We start from the raw sequence: 20,733 nt of genomic DNA on the forward strand, positions 1-20,733 counted from the left end.
ATTAAGAATCGCAGGAAGAAGAAAAACCGTGATACAATGTATCATGTATCAACAAATACAAGTTCGAATCTTGTCAAGTAAAATATTGTAGAGTTTACAAAACTACAAAAATCTGTTCGGGATGCAAAAAATATGTGTGCGACAAATGTACATTCGAGAATAGAATAATTTGTAAAAAATGCAGTAAAGGCGAATAGGATTATATATTATTTATATATTTAAAAAAATGTGTATTTACGTGTATATAAGGTGCATAGGAATGAAAGAAACTATATAACTACCGTTCAATTTTAATACTCTTTCCTAGTTTATAATTGAAATTATATAAAAATAACAAAAAGCAACAAAATTCAATAACTTTTTTTTAAGAACCGATCATTTTGACCGGACACAATAAAAGTAGGTATATAAGAAGTGTCGGTAGGTTTAGTGTCAATATTTAATATTAAAATTGTCATAAATATTATAAACATATAACATATAAAGATAATGATACTATCAGCACTAAAAATAAGTAGCATATAAGTTGTACTAACAATGTATCTACAAGGACAAGAATTAATTTATAAAATTTATTAATATAATAGGATGTATAAAATTCAACAAATCAAATTGGAACTACTTTAAAATTAAAATATCACATTACTTTAATATTGTTTCATATTCATTGCTTTCAAGATTACTGTCAACCATAAATAATACAACCAATAGATAATACTTTTCAAGCAAACCTTACAAAATTGAATATATAATTAATATTTTTTGATATACATAATATTTATTTTAAAAAAGAATAAACTGCCTAGAATCATACTTAGAACTTTTAGCAATTTAATATACTTTGCTATATTCTTTGCAAATTAAATTAGTTAAAAAAAGGTATTTGGCATGACATATCTTCTCTAAAAGTTATAATTTTCGTAAAATATTATGTTTAATATAAAGTAAATAAGAACAAGAGTTTCTTCAAGATTTTAGAAATGGTTAAATGGTAACCTTAAAAACTTTGTTGAAGCCTTAGTATGTATTTTGTACATTGAAAAAACTAACATAATAACAAAAAATCTAGCAAGTAAAATCTTAAAAAAATTTATAATTTAAATATTATTGAAGAGATCATTCAAATGCTTTCTTTCATAAACTTTGTATCTGAAAGCATACTTTGCTGTATTATTTACATTTATGTACATTTACAAATTGTATAGTAAGTTTTCTTATTTCTTCGAATTTAAATAATTTTATAAATTAAGAAATACAAAATCTAATATTTTGCAATGTCGGAAAGATTAAAGTGATGTCAATAGTAATTAATATTATGTAACGGCAATTTTATGCGCTACAATAATTGATATTCTGTTGCATAAAACTTTATGATTTTTATACACATACATGCACAATCTTGTAGAAAATCTGCATCTCAGCTAATTTTAATATCAATAAATATCGTTTTCAATTAATTCTCATCAAAATATCAAATTGTCTTATACCACAATATGGTATACTTTATGCTGCTTGATATAATACATTTAGAATTATTCGTTAAAGTAAATTATTTCACATACTATATAAGAGTTATAAAACTTTGCTTACAATTATTTTGCATTACAATATTATATTTACATAATTACACACAAAAGTAATTTTTTCATAAATGAGGACATTTTTCATTAAACGATTATAGATATCCTCAATTGAATGAAAATTATTAGAACTATATCAAAGCTAAGTAGTCATTGAAATTAGATAAAATGGAGGATAATACTGCTCAATTTTACACACAGGAAATTACGAACACTAAAAGAGTTCTTATTCTTTTAATATGAAACTGCCTGTGTCTAACAGAATACAGGTACGATCTATGATATCTAAACATTCTCCATATTGTTGCTTTGGAATTCTTCGAAAAATTATACTAATGTTGATCTTCGATTGTTGTACTATACACTTTTCCAGTATGCAAATATCTCCCCACAATAATTTATCTTCTCATTTATACAGTATTTATAAGTTTAAGGGACCCTCAAATGATCAATATATATATATTATCAATATTTCAGGCTTCTGAACACGATATTATTATGCATGTAAGGAGATCCTCAGATATTATATGTATATTGTACTTTGCGAACGCGTGTCAGTATGTAGCCGCCTGAATCTGTTCACAGTTCCGTACAGTTATTTTGAAGTGGCTGGCGTACGTCTATTTTTCCGAACGATAATCATACGTATTTACGCATGGGTACAGTAAACTAAACAGTATTATGTTTCTGATGAAAGGAAATTATAGATCTTTAGAAATCTTATCTTCCGTTTAACGTAAACTCGCGATGCAGGTCGAGTCAGAACGAATTTCAATCTTTCCATGGCATTGCCAGATGAATCAGAAAGCTTTTTATATAATTTATATATTTTTTATAATATCTTATACAGGATGCCTAAAAGTTCCAGAAAAAACATGTTCGATAGTGATAGTAGTAATGACGAACATTATTTTCAACCTGACAAGATAGAAGGTGACGACAGTCTTTCAGACAATGGAAACGAACTCCGTTTAATTAACAAGGAATCGGCTCAGACGTTTCAATATTTCTAGTAATAGTGACAGTGATGATAAACTAAATATTGATGAAAATAATACAATGAATAACGCAAACGTTCAACATGTATATTTTCTCAACTGCGCGCGCCAATACCTCTCGTTCACAGCGATGCTTGCTCGTCAAGCGGCCCCTCAAAGGGTTACTATATGTATATTGATTATCTAAGAATCTCTTTACATGCACAATAATGTTGAGAAGTCTGAAATATTGGCAATATGCACGCACGCACGCATGCACATACACACACACGATCACGAAAGGACCCTTTTACGATGCCACAGTCTTATAGAGTAATGTACAGTTGATTATTTATATATCAGAAAAATTTCTTACAATAATGAATTTCCATAATATCGATCATCGACTAACCTTTCTCCATTTGCGTTTTGACTCACCGGACGGACTCCATTCTGAATCAGCATCGGCGTAAGAATAATTTACTTTAGGAACGTTCCATTCTTCCTTCTTTCTTCCCGTAGAGGCGATTATTTCTTCTTTACTCTTTTGTACGTTCCTTCTTACTCCATCAGTTCTCTGTTAAGTCAGTTTAAACGATTAATTTTTTTCCGTCGCGTGGATGTTTTAACTGTTCTTTGGAGATTCTTGATAATACGATATTATCAGTTTGATACTTTGTCGATCGAAATTGGCATTCTTACACCCACTGTCTACAAAGTGTAGCTTCATACGTGTGTTGATGTTAACAACACTCCTCCATGCAGCAGTCACTGTAAAGTAACGTACATTTGTCCAAAAAAAGGAAATGAATCGTTTTCGTAATGACGACTGACGTTAACACTGTCAGCAGAGAAGCGTATGTTGCAACTATAAACGGATATAGTGATTTGTGGACAGTGAGCTTTAGTCTTTCTTTCGCGAGATTCTGATGCGAACTGGCAACGTGTACGTCTTTATTATAATTTCTTTCTATCAAATGCAAATTGCAGTAATAATCACCATGCGGTTTTTTCTTTTCACAAGAGATAGTTCGTATTTGGATTTAACAATTTCGTCGGACTTCTTTCGCGTACTGTCTAACGCTTTTACAGCAGCTACAATCTATCTTAGGTATAGCTGAATAACTGTCTATTTTTTCAACTTTCATTGGCATTTTTCCGTAAGCTGTAGCATGTCATTTTTAAAAGGGCAACCTATTTTTCGTATCTTCTTTCAACATTCTTTTCAAGTCATACTGTACTTCAAGTGTCTCCAATGTTTTATTTTGTAAAGGAATTTTTCCATTTTACACAATAATTGATAAAGTTTTGCTATTGATGAATGCACTGGGAAAAAATAGGAATTATTTTGGTACAAAACATATGGATATCCGTCGCCAGACGTATACACTGTTTGCAATGTGCGACAATATAGTAATGTAATTTAGCAGCAATACAACCTTTTACATGGGCTACTCAATTTGGCATGCGAATGAAGGAAAGTTGTGTATATTAATTTGTAAACTACATAATACTGATGCACAATACATATATGACACATATAATTCTATATTGCCAACACAATTTTTATAGATCAATGGTATAGTGGTTGATGAGTATCTGCCACTTTATGTAAATTATTACATCCTTTCAGATATTATCTGCGATGACACACCAAATACTTCATTAGATACACAGGGCACATCTTTATTAATATGTTTGCGAATATTATTATCGCACTTATCGTCTATTATATCCTGCTTCTTGAAGTTTGCACCAATATAAGAAATTCCATTATTTCCAATATTTTCATTCAATCACATTCCTTTAATTGCATTAGAAATATCTTTTTCATTCATAGAAAAAGATTCGAAAATAGATTCTTTGATGTTAGCGATGTTTGATGTATTTTCTCTTACATCCTCTTTTATTTTGTCGTAATTACAAATTTCCAATTCTGGTAGCGCACAGAATTCAGTTTGTGCAATATTTGTACATTTTAATGATTTCGATACCATTTGCGATTCAAATTTCTTTTGCATTGTTGAAATTTCGAGTAGTGCATCTGATGATTTCTGTTTCTCCTCGTAATTTAATATTCCTTTAACGGGAGAGGTGTCAACCTTCTCTATTGTTTCAGTAGAACTTGTTTCTATTTTATCATTATTTTGCACTGTAATTAACGTATCATAATTGAAATGCCATTAATAAAAGATAATTACGATAATAATATAATCTTTTCAAGTAATTTTACAATCATAATAAAATAAAATAATTTTTATCGCTTAAAATTGCATAATGATGTTACTAAATTTGCTTTGTTAGAATAATAAAGATATGTATCATTCTTAATAAAAGCATATATAATTTGTGTAATCAGTTTAGAAAGCTTAATATAAATTTTGTTCTATTACTACAAAATGGACTATACATACTTTAATAAAATAATATAAAACAAAAAATGTTGTGCATCTACCATTCCCTTATAAAATGAAATGAATTTTTGAGACAACCTAATATTTGTTTTTGTTGGGAATAACTTATTTTCGAAATTTGTTTACATTTCATTGACTCACCTACTATATTCTTCAATTTATTTGTATACATCACACCTATAAACAAAAACATAATTTAATGTAATATACTGCATATTTATAAAAAATATTATAACGTTACATTCATAAAAATGAATAACTACTAATATCATATTAAAATTTTACAAATATGCATATGCAAATATACATATAACTCTAAAAATATGAAATAAACTTACCTCTGAATAATATTACTTCTTAAAGATAATACATTTATGTAATATTATATTCTAATAAGGTAGATGAAAAATATGTAAATATGTGTATCACATTACCATTTTTTTCACTTAGGAAAATGTTATAGGTACCAGAAAATTTATAGCTATAAATATGAATCTTGAGTTACAAATTACCACAAACTTTATTCTTCTTTATGCTTATAATTGCATTTTTGTTTATGCAAAGAATTTTAATTATGATGAATTTATGAAACACTAAAAGTACTAAAATATCTTCCAATGTTGATCTTCCATGTGGAAAATTATTAATTTTGTCTTTGTTTCGAAATTTAATATGTAAATATTAAAATAAGTATGATGACTTTTATTTGAAAGAACTATCATTATGTGTTTTTAGTACTCCTATTGGATACGTATATAAGATGTAAAATATACATATAAATTTTCTTATATAATACAATCATTTTATGATAGTATTTAGCTATAAGACATTTTATTTATTTATTCAAAATAATATTCTATAACTATATTGAAAATGGACTCATATTTCAAGGAAAACATATAGTTACCTTTCTTAGTAGAAACATAATGCTTTCTTTGCATTTTTTGCTGATTTACAGAACTAACACTTGTATTTGTGTTTACAGTTGATGAAAATGTTGAAGTTAATTTTCTTTTCTTCAAAGGTATATCTTCATCTAAAATTGCTTGTTCTTTAATAGAATTTGATGGCTGTACATTTATATTCTGTGATATCCACTTAGCAGACTTTATATTATTTGAAAATTCAGTTATGTCGTTATCTGTTATAAAATTTGCTTTTGTAATATTAGTATCGATGTTCATATTTCTTTTTGATATTTTGAAATGAGTGTTATCTTCAGTTGCATATGATTTTTCTGGTACATTTAACATTCTTGAATCTTCCGAGATATTATCTTCCATGACGCACTGGAGATTTTGTAATTTAGAATCTTCCTTGTAGATTGAATTAACCATGGAATCTTCATGAAAATTTAATACTATTTGTTGCTTCTGTTGAGACATACGCTTCGATTGTTGAACATTTGCACAATTTAGTTGTTTCTTTCCATTTTTAGGTGATGTTTGACAATATGACATGTGAAATGTTGATAGCGATGATTCACATGTATTTTGCACATCTTCATAATCCAAAGGATTAACAATAGTAATTTGTGAACATCTTAAACTCAATTCATTCTGATTAGATTGAACAATAGATGAAGATAATTGCTTTTCTTTTTTCTTTGTTTTAATTTTCTTTTTACATTTTAATATCTGTTTAGGTGATCTAGATTGTAGATGACCACTAATTTCTGTTCTACATTTCATAATAGGATTTTGTTTTTCTTCACAATTGTATTGCATGTTTTCCTGAGAATTTTTTTGTCTTAAAGAACTTTCATCTGTTTGTTCAATGCGCTGCAGTGTTGTATCAGTATTACATGATATTAAATCTGTGGAAGACAATAAATCACAAGAATCTAAAGATTCTTTTATTACTAAAGGACTAGTTTCAAGTTCTACACATGTATACTTTTGTAATGAATGAATATCATTCTCTTGTTGATTTAATATATAATTCATAGATTCATCTGATGGAATGTTGTTGGAAATACAAATTTCAGGTAAATCTTCATTTTTTTTATCATTGAATGATTGGGTTTGATTAATAGTATCTTCCTTTTGAAAAATATAAAATGTTTCTTTAAGACTACCAACATTAAACTTATCAGTAGGACTAGAAAGACTGCATTTAGGAAACGATTCTTTCTCTTCAGAAAGTATGCTATCTGAATTAACTAAAGTAATTGATTGACCAGACAATGAAGGTGTACTTTTAATTACTGGAAGAATTTCAAGCACTTCTTCTCTACTTGTGTCCAATTCAAATCCAATCATATCCACGCTATTATTAACAGAATGATTTTGATTACTACACAATTCCTTATCCTCTTGTGAAAGTGTATTTTCTAAATCATTTCTTTCAGCTGTCTTTTCTTCAAAAGATTTCTCAATCAACCGAGGATTAACTGCTTGTATGTTTGAATACATAAAATTATTCGAAGGAGAGTCCATATTTGTTAAATAAAAATCAAATAAAAAATTTAATATTCCAGTTCTTCCAAAGCTGCCTTCAGATAATAATGTTTGAGAATCTTCTGCATCTGACAATATGTACTTTTCTTCCATTTCATTGGTATGCAAATGTTCAGGCTGTGAAAAAAATTCTGTAATGCAATGTAATACACTATCCGAATTATCATAGATTAATGGTGATTTTAAATCTCCCCAAATTTTTTGTTCGTCTTCAATAGTTTCTTGTTCATCGCCATACAGGATACTATCAAAGATAGTGATATTTTCAAATTCCCCTATGGAACGTGATTCTTCTATATCAGCTTCTTGTGACAAATTTTGTAACGTAGATTCCCAATGCATATCTTGATTTGATTCTTTAGTATTTTCCAGATTATGTGTAAAAGATATGTCACAAGTTTGATTATTTGTTAGTACATTAATTTTATGTTGATCTGTGTCTTGTATATTATGTTTTAGAATTTCAAGATTTTTATTTTCTTTCTTAATAGGTTGTTCAAATTCGGATTTTATATGGTTACAGATAAGGTTTGAAGATGGTTTGCTTCCAGAAAAAATATTATTTTTTCCATAAGAATGATATTCTTTTGATTGAGGGATTGATTTATGAAATTCATTTAAAAAATGAAGATTTTGACAGTCACATACATTCAATAAGTCCTTTTTTCCATATAGTTCCAAAATCTTACTAAGTTTTTCTGTATTTGTTAATGAATTAATATTTTGTAACCAATCTGACGATGACGACAACGATGACGATGATGAGGATGATTCTGCACACTGATTTCCCAAAACTGTAGTAGAAACAGTACATATGTCTATTTTGTTTAAACATTCTAGGCGCTGTTTTTCTGCATAAATGGTCATAATATGTTCACCAATACGATTTAAAACGTCCATACATTTGTCAAGATCACTTAGCATACACATTATATTTTTGTCACAAATTGTTGTTTTATCGATGGTATTATTATCTATTGTATTATGTGTTACATCTTCATTCTTTATTGTATTAAATATACTATCGTTATGATAGGAGAAAGGTTTTACCTCAATCTTCTTACAGCATCCTGTACATTCATGAATTTCCTGAACAATGTTCTTTTTCATGGTCTCTACCACTTGCGAATTATGATCACTCATAGATCGTAAATTATGTAAATGATCATCATTTTGTACATAAGCAGATTCAGTTTGGCAATAAGTATTTTCTTCTATCACATTACAATCTGTATTTATTGGCAATTGTTGTTTCATAGATTGTACATTTGTAATATTATTTTGGCACTCGCTTGACAAAAATATTGTCTTTATGGAACTTTTTAGCTGAGAAAACAATTCTTTACCCTGAGTATCTATTTCATTAGATTCATTAGCTGTGTTTCTAAAAGAAAAACTATGTTCAGAAGACATATTTTCATCCCTACTTTCTCTCAGTAGATTTAATATGGCTTTTGGTTCTTTAGTATTTTGTCCCACAGTGCTTAGAAATTTCAGTAAATATAGAATTTTACTGCATTGCACATCAGTTTGTTTTATTGATGAAGTACATGTATCACACCACCTATGTTGAAACATACATTTCAATTCAGTATTTCTCTTATCGAATATACGATTAAGTATATTTTCCAAATTATCAATATTATTTTGAACTGATTTTTGTTCAGTTGAAGTACAACTTGCTGTACTTTCACTAACTTTATTGTCTAAAATTGGTAAATCTCCTAGAAGAATGTTATTAGAACAATTTTTAAAGTCATCTGCACTACAAACATCGGCAATTTCTATTTGATCTCTATATTTTATTTCATCAATTTGTTTCTGCACTTTATATTTTTTCTTTGCCATTTTTAACCACTCTAAATTTCTTTGACACCTTTTCTTCTTTTTCTTTTTATCAATTCCTAATTCATCTTCCTCAGCTAAATTAATTAAAATTACCTCTCCAGGTTTTAATTTCGATGTCTTTTTATACTTCTCAAATTTGTTTCTTTTTCTTGGTAAAGAAAGTGGTTGACTGCTAATTTTACTGTTTTTCATGTTCTCTTCAAAAGAATAATTATTTTCTAAGTTACCTATATGACTTTTCTTCAATTCATAACTTGCAAAAAATTTGTGTACATCATATGACAAATTCTAAAAGAAAATAAAAAATAAGAATTACGTTATATAAACATTGCAAATATTATTTAATAAAAAAATTTACCTGTGATAATTGGAAATTCAGCTCGGAAGTTCTTGTTAAGGGAGTTTCTTTAAATTCAGCAAACATTGTTTCTTCAAATACTAAAAAATTATTGCATGCAGTTTTTAAGTCAAATGCATTTGATTGCAATAGCCAAATAGTCTCATTTTCAAGCCCTGTGGGTGCTTTAGGTATAATGTTTAATAATTCGTCACGCATTTTTGGAATACATGGACCTAATATCGTTAGAGCCTTCTTATTCAATTGCCTTTTCTCTTCAACAGTTTCTTTTATCCTTTTCCATACTTTCAAAAAAAGCAAATACCTGACATAATCTACATCTGTCAAAGAATCTACATTCTTTGTAATATTAGCAAAACTTTTCCTGGTATAAAAAGAATAGTTTACATTACATAAAAAGACATTTTTATACTACATTTATTTTTAGACTAAGAAGCAAAGAATATAAAATATTTACGTACATAAATATAAGGTCACAAACTTTTGCATATTTCTTAGTAGTAAACTTTAGTTTAAGCAGCACTCTGAAAATATGCTTTTCTGAATTACCTGAAACAAAAGTAAATATTACTTTCTAATGTTATTTGTGTCTTATAAGTATGAAAAATGATATTCCATCTTTATAATAAAAGAACATAATAATTCTACTGGTGTAATATATTTCATATTATACCTTTTTTAACTTACTTAAATATATCCATAATGCTGAAAGAAGTTTTGAAGCAAGTTTAGAAGAATCCATAGTGTGTTTAGAAGTTTTGAGTTCTATATCTATATATATTCCCAATATCACTGACATCTCACTTAAATATAAGTTGCAATCACTAACATGCTATTAAAAACATTCATCAGTAAATTATTAGTATGTTGTCGCTTTTATTAAATTCATATAATTTTTTATTAAATTCATAAAATTCATAATTTCTAACAATACCTCTTTAATATCATTCCAGTAAAGATGAAAAAATATTAGTGTGTTACGTAGATGAGTTTTTAATTTTATCATATCTGGTGTCTTTTCACGATATGTATTTATACTGGTTAAAATATTTCTGAAATACAAAATATTGATCAATTAGTTTTAAACTATGAATTATGATGCAATTATATATTTTAATGTAAATAATTTTGTTATTATTATCTTTCTTTTAATTTCAGAAAAAAAACAATAATCTTACTGTGTGTAAAGGAAAAGTAAATGTTTTAACAATTGGTAATTTCTATGTCCCACAGATGAACACATTATTTTATTAAATTTACTGAGCCATGGAAATATATTTTCAGGTGATTTAACATCAACGAGGCTATTATCCTCATGTTCTTGATTTTCATATTTCTTTGAAACATTGATAGGACTATTGCGTATCCATATTAAATCTATCTCATCCTTTTCATCCATTATTATTTCTTTTTCTAAACTATATAAATATTCAATAAAATAAAAATATATAACAACTTTTTGAAAATATATGATGTTTTTATCGCTAAATAACATTCAATTAGATTACAGAATGTTATTGTTTGGTATGTTTATTTCTTCTTTCTTCGCCTACCTCTCATGATATATTAGAATGATAATATTTATTAGTCAATGAATTATCGTTTAATAAATTGTCAATCAAGGTAAAAGAACTGCTTATATTCGTGTCCTGTGTAGAATGAGCCATAATTTTCATTAAAAATAATCTTATTAAACCTAAAAAAAAAACAACAAGATTATGTATATATAATGTATTACAATATATATATAAAGGTCACAAAAGAAAAACGTGATAAGTACATTTTTGTTAATTTTTTGATTTTGATGTTACTTTATGATTAAATAGGAGTGTTTTAACATCATATAATGAAGAACAGAAACAATCTGTCGGATCGAAAGCTGCTAGTATTTGAAAAATAGCTGATAAATTGACAAAGTTGTGCGAAAACCAAAGTCATAATTATTAAGACAAGCAATATTTATCTTTGATATTATAATATTATAATGAGCAGTATCTTAAAAATTTTTTAAAGTAAGAAAATGTTTTATTCCGAAATCGAATAAAAAGACAATCTTGATAACACAGGATTGATTGACAATGTAGTGAATTTAAGACCTTTGCTGCAAAAAGAAATAGGAAATTTAACTTATCATATTTTTCCCTGTAGTCTTCATATATCGTAATAACTTATTTAATATTTTGACGAAATATTTCGATGAACAAAATCAATGATTTCTACATGACATGTTTATTAACTATTTGTTAGTTGAAATTGATTTCTTAATTATGAGTCGAAGAATTATTACATACTTTTTGCGCTATACATAGAACAAGCGTGTGCTATAACAACGACACCAAAGAAAACAAAATCAAGCTACTCACAGTCAGTAATAATTGTACACGTGTTGTAACATAATATTTAATATAGTCGAGACATCGGTACGATTCATAATACAATTACGTATTGACGTTTAGACATGTCATGCAGAAAATTTAAAAGAATAACAGTCAATAATCAACAATGAGAGGCTGCAAGTTTCTTTTAACGTGATTTTGTTTTTAGAAGCACATCAAAAATGCAGAGACTCAATACCCCCACTTCCATCAGTCACACTGTGTTACATCGTTTACTACACATACACGCAACAAAATGAAACTAAACGGGCACAGCCGTCACTTTCATTTCTTCGCAAATAAGCGAACTCATAGTTTCAGTTTTTCGCATTTGCAACAGCACAGCCGTACACGAAAGTAAATTTATTGCAATTTGTGCCGCCTGTTGTTAGTGTACTCGAAACTTACAATTCTTTGAAAATCGAGTAAAACGCAGTGCCTGGCGTCGATGCTAGATCAACGCCGTCGTTGTCGTAACATTCAGATCGTCGCTACGGAAGTTGCAGATACAGGTACGGTCGCACCCATCAAGGAACCCTCGTATATTGTACAAAATAACCTTTCTTTTACTTATCATTGCTAGTGAGATACCAAAGTATTTTATCCAAATTTCATAAATTATTTTTTCTCCAAATGTTAAAGTAGATTCGATTTTTCGAAATCATAATCGTGTCTCTGATTATCATTGTAAAATTTAGTGTTACTTAAATTCAACATTTTTCTATGTTTACATATATAACGAGTATATATTTCTTCAAAATGAATTATTATTTATATGTATTATTGAAACAATAAATAAAGTAATATGATTATATAATTTTATATATTCCTATCATAATACCACGTGCATGTTTCACAAATTAATCCATCTACAAACATAGAAACCACGTCTCTTCTATTAAATATAAAATTGTATCACTCTGTCGCAAGTAGTGTCAATCCAATTGACAAAAGAATTTCGTAAAATGACCCACGCTGTCACGTGAGTTTCATTCAAATCGGCCGTAAAAGTTCAGTATATACGGTCCTGAGAAGAGAAGTTGCACATCGAAGCGCAGACGTTACTCGAACTTTTCGGCTATAATAACCGCTAGCGGCCGATCACGTATGTGACATGGCGTCCGGGTAGAAAGAAAGTTGACTGTTAAATAAGCGTTAATGTTGTTTTTATGACATTGACCGACCGAAAAGGGAACATCCGAGGCCGCGAATTTCCCACAGACACCGGCATTGATGGTAATGCATGCGAGGAAACCACAAAGGATCAGCGATGGGTAGGGTACCGACGTCAAATACCCAATCCTGACACAACCAACCTCTACTCACCTCACCTCTCATCTACAAAGTCCGTCCATCCGACCCACTCGATATTACTACTACCGCTATTCGTGGGAGAGATTCCTCGATGGAAATATCATTTTCCATCCTGGAATGCCCACTGTCTAGCGATTTTATTCACTATTTGTTTTCTATGGTTTCAGGTACTTCGAAAAGCACCAGGCCCATCCCTATCAGGTAAATATCATTCGAGCAATTGGTGTCGGGGGTTTGGGAGTGGGGTAATTCGTTCACAGTGCGATTGTACGCACGATTTTACCGCGATTCTGTTCATTCTCGTATCAAATAAAACAATTCACTCATTTCATTCGCGCTTTTTTCTTTAGATAATTACGTGATCAACTGTGTCAGTAGCTCTTTCATATTTCTTACGTTATCTTTCTTTCCTTAATAGTTCGTTGTTAACTAAATTACAATTAGTAAAGATTAGTTGTAAAGATTGTGTTATAATCGAATGTACGATATTTTCTTTTCTTCTAGCATTTCTGATATTTCTCGTACAATTTGCCCGCCTATTTTGTCCCTTTCATGTAGTGCAAGTATCGCTTAGTTTGTGTGTGTTGATGATGTGTATGCTATATATATATATATATATATATATATTTACACATATATATGCATATATATGTGTATATATATATATATTCTTGCTTTAGATTCCCGTAATCGAGTGTCAAAGTAATTTCGTTCGTATAGTTTTATAAGAGACTACAGACACGAATTGTAAATCATATATATTGCGAAAAATATCAGTTCTCTTCTCTATATGAGTTTAGTCAGTTTTATACGTTACAAGTTCGATACTTTGAAATTGTGTAAGTGAACTTGGTTATTGTTTATTTTTTTCGAAAAATCTTAAAATCTCATTTTATAAATGTAAAAACGGAATGAATTATTAAATTATACATACTCTTTGAGTATATGTAACCTTTTTGTGCATAAATTTATTTTTGTTCTTTTATATTTTTGATTATATATCAAAAACATTAAGGCAGATGTAACAAAAAGTCTGACATTTTCTTCAAGTGCTGTGCAAAAACTTCAATTATATATTGTCCTTGAAGTATTCATTCAATTATTAGTATTATTAAAAATGCACTAATTCTATACACGTTTCAGTATATTTTTGCAATTTATATTCAATATCGCAAAAATAGTGCGCAAATTGATGTAATTTTGTTGCTTTCGATAAAAGATAAAAATTTTACTTAATCTTGTAAACATAACCTCACTTTTAGAAAATCAATAATTCATTCTTCTACATTATGCAGATTACTAATAGTACATTGGAAGTGTTGCATGTATATATTAATTAAAGATTTTTCTACAATATATTATTTGCAACAATCGTTTTTTAGTAAAAGTAATAAATAATTTCACGATATTTCAATTATGCTTAATTCATTCATTTTTTCCTCATATAGGCTGTAAAAATAGTATTGAACTATTCTTTAATAAAAAACACGATGTATTGTTAAATATTTCCTGTGTAGAATTGGAATTTAATATGATAAACAGTTTTGTATACAATAGTTTTTTGTAGGGTAGTTGTTATATCATAACAACATATTTTTGATATTTTTCATAATTGCTAACAATAAAGAATATAATAAGAAGTATATGAAAGTTTTTATGATCATTATCAAATGTTAAACTTTATTTTTTATACTTTTAAGAGACAGGAGGTACACATATAATGTAAAAGTAAATAAATTAACATTTATGAAATTAATCTGTCAAAAAAAAGTAATTTATTGAAAATTTGATTTAATCATATTTGATATTCAATATTTTCATACAGAACGCAAAATATAACAGTTCTAAGGGTGGATACTCATCATCAACAACATCATCAGATAGTCGTTACGAGGGACGTATGCGAGATTCCCCAAATGGCAACTCTTATAGTCCAGCAGGGGGCTTGGGTATGGGTATGGGAACAGATAGAGACAGTCCTCGCAGCTACACATCCAAGCCCCTATACAAGAAGGAGAGAGAAAACAGAGACTACAAGTTATCCTCCTCTAGGGACAAGTACTCGGGTAAATAACATTTAAATATTTTTTACATATATCAGAATTATTATACTTTAAAATGGTATTCAAAACATATGATACATTAAAGATGTATTCAAAAAGCTTAATAAAGATTTGTCAAATATTTATATTATGAAAAATTTGGTAAATGTAATTTTATTCTATGTTAAATAATAATACAGTCATTTTTGCTATAACCTGTTGATGCCATTCGTAAAGCATGAGAATTATGTTACAAGTAAGCTTTAAGATAACACAATTTTTTGTAAGTTCTTGAAATATATGATAAAATAAAAAATATTATCAATAAAAGAGCATCATATTTAAGAGCAGTAAAATAGGATTTGATATTTATAAAAATATGTATATGTTATGTATCATACTCACTAATTGTAATTAATAATATTTATGTTACGACAAATGTATATGGATCTGGATTTTAAAGATTAATATCAAGATTAAGTGATACGAACATGATATATCTTTAGTTAGAATTTACTTTAATTATCTCTATAGTGTTGTTTAAAATAATGTTTTAGAATAATGTTCTATTATTGTTACGAGATGTAAAACACATAAAGAAAGACTATATATGTATAAAGAAGAATAAATGTGTAAAAAAATGAATAGTAAAAGAGATGTTATATATTTAACTATATTTCATATATTCATTAAGAATAATAAATGAATAGTGCTTTTATTTCAATGCCTTTTAAATTTTATTTTTTAAAATTATGAAATCTGTGTTATAGCAAAATCGGCTGTATAATTTCTTTGAGAATTAAAGTTTTATTCCTTCTTTCTTCAGTATAAAAACAGGGTTGTGTCTTAACATTTTCAGCTGTAACATGCTTACTTGCATATGTGTAGATTGTGCACGATCCCCAAAAGACAAGAGAAGCCGTGAGAGCAGAGATTCAGAACACAGGACCAACCATGATAGGAGTAGTGGAGAGGTAAGAATATTATCATTTATTATCTAATTAATTTTTAGATTTGAGTAATATTAAATATTAATTCTTTAATATAATTTTCGATATTTTCTAAATGTTTGATTATCATATGGTAATTAAAAATATAATTTATTTGGATTTCATAAATATAAAATTATTTACATATAATGAGTACATTGAATTTTCCCTTAATATTGCATTCAAAATTTTTTTGCACATTTACATAGTAGTTGGACTGTGGAACATTTTGTATATGGTTGCAGCTCCAATTTGTCTAAATGGCTTATATTTTATACAAGTTGCATACTTTTGAGATACAATATTATATAGAAATATATTACTGATATATAATATCTGAATATTGTTTGCTTATTTTTACAGATTTTACATCCTATAAAATTATCATCGAATTCATCAAGAGAGTCATCATCTCAGAGAAAACCATCACATAATTCCTGTCAGGTCAGTATAAAATGTACTTCATACGAGTGTTACTAAAACGATGTACATATAAATCAAAAGATAGTTAGAAATAGTTTGAAAGGATATAATAGAGGTGAAAAGAACATGTTTATTGAATAATTTGAATTAAATATATTATATATATATATTTTACACATATTCGATGTGATAAACAATACAAAAATTTAATGATAAATTATTAACATTTAAATGAATATTATTAAATTGTTATGTATAATGTGTCATCTTAAAAGTTAAAAAATTGTCAAGTATTGAAGTTCAATGGGGGTACACAGGATCAACATCATGGACAAATGTAATTTCAACTTTTCGAACAAGTTTTGGAATTCATATGAATATTTTCCATCGATTCAATCGTTTCCGGAAATTTTAGAACAGTCTGTTTAGGACAAACGTGGTGATGAGCGAGGAGGTGCAATGGAACGTTCGGCCAGGTTTGGTGATTGGTCAGAACATATGAGTTCTTCAGGCAAGAAGTATTATTACAACTGCAAAACAGAAGTTTCTCAGTGGGAAAAACCACGGGAATGGATTAGTCGAACAGAAAACCGACAACGTCAGTCCAATGATTATTCTTCTAGGTCAAGTACGTCTAATAATATTATATCGCTAAATAAATTTCTTCAATTCGAACACAATTCTTTGCTCACTGTTAGCATGTTTTTTTATAATAATACAATTTCTCATATTTTAATGATTATGATTTGTTGTTTCATTATAAGTACATTTATTATATTTAACATTAAAGGAACTGTTCAGTATAGAATTTCATTTTTTTGCTCGTAGGTCATGATAAACATTCCAACTCGCGGTCAAATAGTAGCAGTGTGCGAGATGGTAAATCATCGCGTCAGTCCGACAAACGAGAATATTGGAGCTCATGCAGTGGAAGTGGTGGTGGTAGTAGTAGAGAAGATGTTTCTATTAGGGAAAGGGAAAGGGAAAAAGAACGGGAAAGAGAACGAGAACGCGAAAGAGATCGAGAACCAGGTAGAGAAGAAGCGGGCGTGGAGCGTCAAGCACAAGATATGGATATATCTCCAGGTGATTCTACTCCAACTTCTGAACCTCTGACGTCTTGCACCCACGATCCACTGCCTCAAGGTCCTGTTTTGTTAGCCACTGGTATGTTCTATTCAAACAGTACAATAACGAAAAGTGAAAGAAATAGGAAGATTATATTAATAGATTGATAATTGATTACAGCGTTACCTCGGTTAACATCACATCCACCATCTACACCACAAACACCTGGAAAACTTAATTCACCGACACAACAAGGAAACAGTAATGCTCCAGGTCCACCGGTTTCATTAGCAAATCTTCCAAGACTTTTGTCACAAATCACAGGCAATAAGGAACAACCCGACATTACACCACAGAAAGCACTGCAAACACTTCAAACAGCTGCTATTCTATTGTCTAGACAAGTAAGTTTATGTTTACATGTTTAAATTCTTATTCTTTTTTAAATTAATGACAATTATTTTTTTCAATTAATATAACATAATTGATATAACGTTTTAATTAACATAACGATATTACGTTCCATTCATGAATATTGTATTAAAAATCTATTTACGTATTTTAATTTGATTCTACTTCTAGACTTTCTTAATTAAAAAATTTTTATGTATTTTAAAATGATCGATGATATTTTTTGTATTATGAAAAATTATCATGCATGCGCGCGCGCGCGCACGCGTGTGTGTGAGTGTGTGTATGATAATTAAATAAATGTATATATGTATGCATAGCAATAGAAGAAGGTCTAACTGAAGATACTAGCAAATGCTAGTTATTAATCATAAATTAATATTTCTGTATCTTTTTCTTGAAAATTATACATTTTCTATATAATTAAATATTTAGTTTCCTTTTTTGTAAAGTTATACGAAATTGCTTTTCAAGATTGGTATTTAAACTCTTATAAACTTTTATTATAATTTAAATTTTAAGATATACAGGGTAAGATATACATTTAGAGATTAAGATTGAACTTATCAAAAAAAAATGTTTTAACAAAATTTATTTGGTTTGAAAGGAGACATCATATGACTTCATTTTTTTAAATAGAATTATATATTTCTTAATGCATTAATCGATCCATCTTAGCATTTCCTATGAAAAGATATTAACCTATTTATATTGAAAAACTATTAGTGTTTGTAGATATTTTAACTGTAATTTGTCATACGAAAGACAGGGAAAGACGTGAAGTGATATTTTTCTATTTATGTTATCTTTGTCTTTCATACGTTACGATCTGCAAAAATACAATTTCCATCATATGATGTCCCTCTTTGAACCAAACAATTTTAGTTAAAACATTTTTCTGATAACTTTAATCCCTCGTGAGATATTCTATCGTTTCAAGTTGAACAAAACATCCCATATGTAAAAGTACTCTAATTTTTTACTAATTTGTGTCATTAAATTGATAATAATGTATCTTCATATTATGTAATTTTAATTGATTTATTTTAGTTGTTTTAGTCTTTCAAATAAGAAACTTTGCACATAAGAAATGCGGTAATTGTTAAAATTATTCGATTATGTTTTTATGTAGCAGTCAGCTAGTGGTGACCGAAATAATAGTGGAAATGATGTAATGGTTCCACTAAAGGTTGATACAAGTGGCAATGTTACAAATGAGGGACCACCTACTCCCACACATTCGGAAACCCAGGATTGTATCGATGCTCGAAAATGTATGTTGATAATCAGTAAATTAATTTGTATTTAATAAAATCATAGTAATCGTAATAATTAATAATTGCCTACTTGTTTTCCTTTCATAGTAACAAGTCCTGGGGCGACGAATTCTGGAGTACAAGGTTTAAGCTCATTGCAAAATCTTAGTACATTAGGTTCCCTTGGAAATTTAAGTAATACAGGTTTACAAGCATTGTCTAGAGTACAGCCTCCTTTAACACCTTCCTTAACACCATCACTTGCTAATCACTATCGGGAAGATTTAACGCAACACGTGCGTGCCTTTCCTGCTGATATTCTTGAAAAACAGGTATATATAATTATTTTGAAAATTGTAGATTATATATTTAAAAAATTATATATTATAATGAATCATTGAACAATATATTGAACAATATTTGGGTAATTGTTTTTAGGCACAGAAGCTTAGTGAAGAAGCACACACAATGGGAAGTTTGCAGTGTACAAGAGTGTCGGCAGAGTTAAAGACGGCACGATCGATAGTGAGGCTGACAGAAATTCAAGCAACGTTACAGGAACAAAGGTATATTTCATTATATTAAAATCATATAAAAAAAATAATTATATTAAATTAAATCAATTGATCTTTTTTAACATTCTAGGATATTATTTCTTCGTCAACAAATTCAAACACTGGAGGAGCTAAAATCCCAAAATTCCTTCATGTCTGACGATTCTTAGTGTAAGAAACTTTATAAAGTAATTATAATTACAATCTATAATTGATTCATGCAAAAATAAAACATAATTATTAATATTCTCATTAATATTGAATAATTAAGATTGTACCTAAATTATAATATCATGATAGAAGTGATAAAAATAGTAATGAATATGGGCTGCCCAGAGAGGATTGGCTGTTCCATTTATCAGGTAGTGAATCATATTACAACTGATTAGGAAACCCACCTCTCTAGGAAGCACAGGAGGCCTATCCACACGCAGACACAACACACTAAGCAAATAGAAAATGAATCTATTCTATCAGTTCATTGCAAACTATTGAATTGTCCACATCGTCTTGTATTACCTATGTTATACGTGTCAATGTTTCATATCCCAAGATTAAGCGGCATTTTAACTAGTTGAAACATTTTTGTTGTAAATCTCGGAATAAAATTCGTGCCAGAAGTTTTAATTCAATTCTTTATCGCCATTATCTTACCTAATTCCCAT

The 20,733-nt window shown here is 28.5% G+C and overlaps 3 protein-coding genes across 10 annotated transcripts; 1 reads left to right on the plus strand and 2 right to left on the minus strand.

The window, feature by feature from the left end:
- Positions 1-1,451: 1,451 nt before the first annotated feature.
- On the minus strand, positions 1,452-5,433 carry LOC117151385. Its single transcript, XM_033319593.1, has 3 exons — positions 5,310-5,433; positions 5,113-5,148; positions 1,452-4,709 (listed from the first exon to the last, which is right to left on the minus strand). Exons 2-3 carry the CDS (start codon positions 5,141-5,143, stop codon positions 4,354-4,356), a joined length of 387 nt encoding a protein of 128 aa, XP_033175484.1. The 5' UTR covers positions 5,144-5,148; positions 5,310-5,433; the 3' UTR covers positions 1,452-4,353.
- A 34-nt stretch (positions 5,434-5,467) lies between these two features.
- LOC100742053 lies at positions 5,468-13,480 on the minus strand. Of its 5 annotated transcripts, none has more exons than XM_024366025.2 (8): positions 13,338-13,480; positions 11,190-11,332; positions 10,815-11,054; positions 10,571-10,688; positions 10,324-10,468; positions 10,098-10,185; positions 9,637-10,000; positions 5,468-9,566 (listed from the first exon to the last, which is right to left on the minus strand). In XM_024366025.2, the coding sequence occupies exons 3-8, from the start codon at positions 11,033-11,035 to the stop codon at positions 5,811-5,813; spliced, it is 4,692 nt and encodes a 1,563-aa protein (XP_024221793.1). In that variant the 5' UTR covers positions 11,036-11,054; positions 11,190-11,332; positions 13,338-13,480; the 3' UTR covers positions 5,468-5,810. The 5 variants fall into 5 exon arrangements, with proteins under 5 accessions (XP_024221793.1, XP_024221792.1, XP_024221791.1 ...); XM_024366024.2 differs by lacking the exon at positions 13,338-13,480 and adding an exon at positions 12,420-12,613; XM_024366023.2 differs by lacking the exon at positions 13,338-13,480 and adding an exon at positions 12,258-12,448.
- LOC100742256 (WW domain-containing adapter protein with coiled-coil homolog) lies at positions 13,075-20,700 on the plus strand. 4 transcript variants are annotated; one of them, XM_024366029.2, is made up of 12 exons: positions 13,075-13,356; positions 13,493-13,526; positions 15,151-15,391; positions 16,256-16,341; positions 16,720-16,800; positions 17,209-17,407; positions 17,608-17,946; positions 18,028-18,251; positions 19,394-19,532; positions 19,623-19,846; positions 19,953-20,080; positions 20,160-20,700. In XM_024366029.2, the coding sequence occupies exons 1-12, from the start codon at positions 13,181-13,183 to the stop codon at positions 20,236-20,238; spliced, it is 1,950 nt and encodes a 649-aa protein (XP_024221797.1). In that variant the 5' UTR covers positions 13,075-13,180; the 3' UTR covers positions 20,239-20,700. The 4 variants fall into 4 exon arrangements, with proteins under 4 accessions (XP_024221797.1, XP_024221796.1, XP_012238189.1 ...); XM_024366028.2 differs by having other exon boundaries at positions 13,076-13,356; positions 19,391-19,532; XM_012382766.3 differs by having other exon boundaries at positions 13,082-13,285.
- The last annotated feature ends 33 nt before the right edge of the window (positions 20,701-20,733 follow it).

The sequence above is a fragment of the Bombus impatiens genome, unplaced genomic scaffold, assembly GCF_000188095.3.
Source record: "Bombus impatiens unplaced genomic scaffold, BIMP_2.2 scf_0174, whole genome shotgun sequence".
NCBI classification, from domain to species: domain Eukaryota; kingdom Metazoa; phylum Arthropoda; class Insecta; order Hymenoptera; family Apidae; genus Bombus; species Bombus impatiens.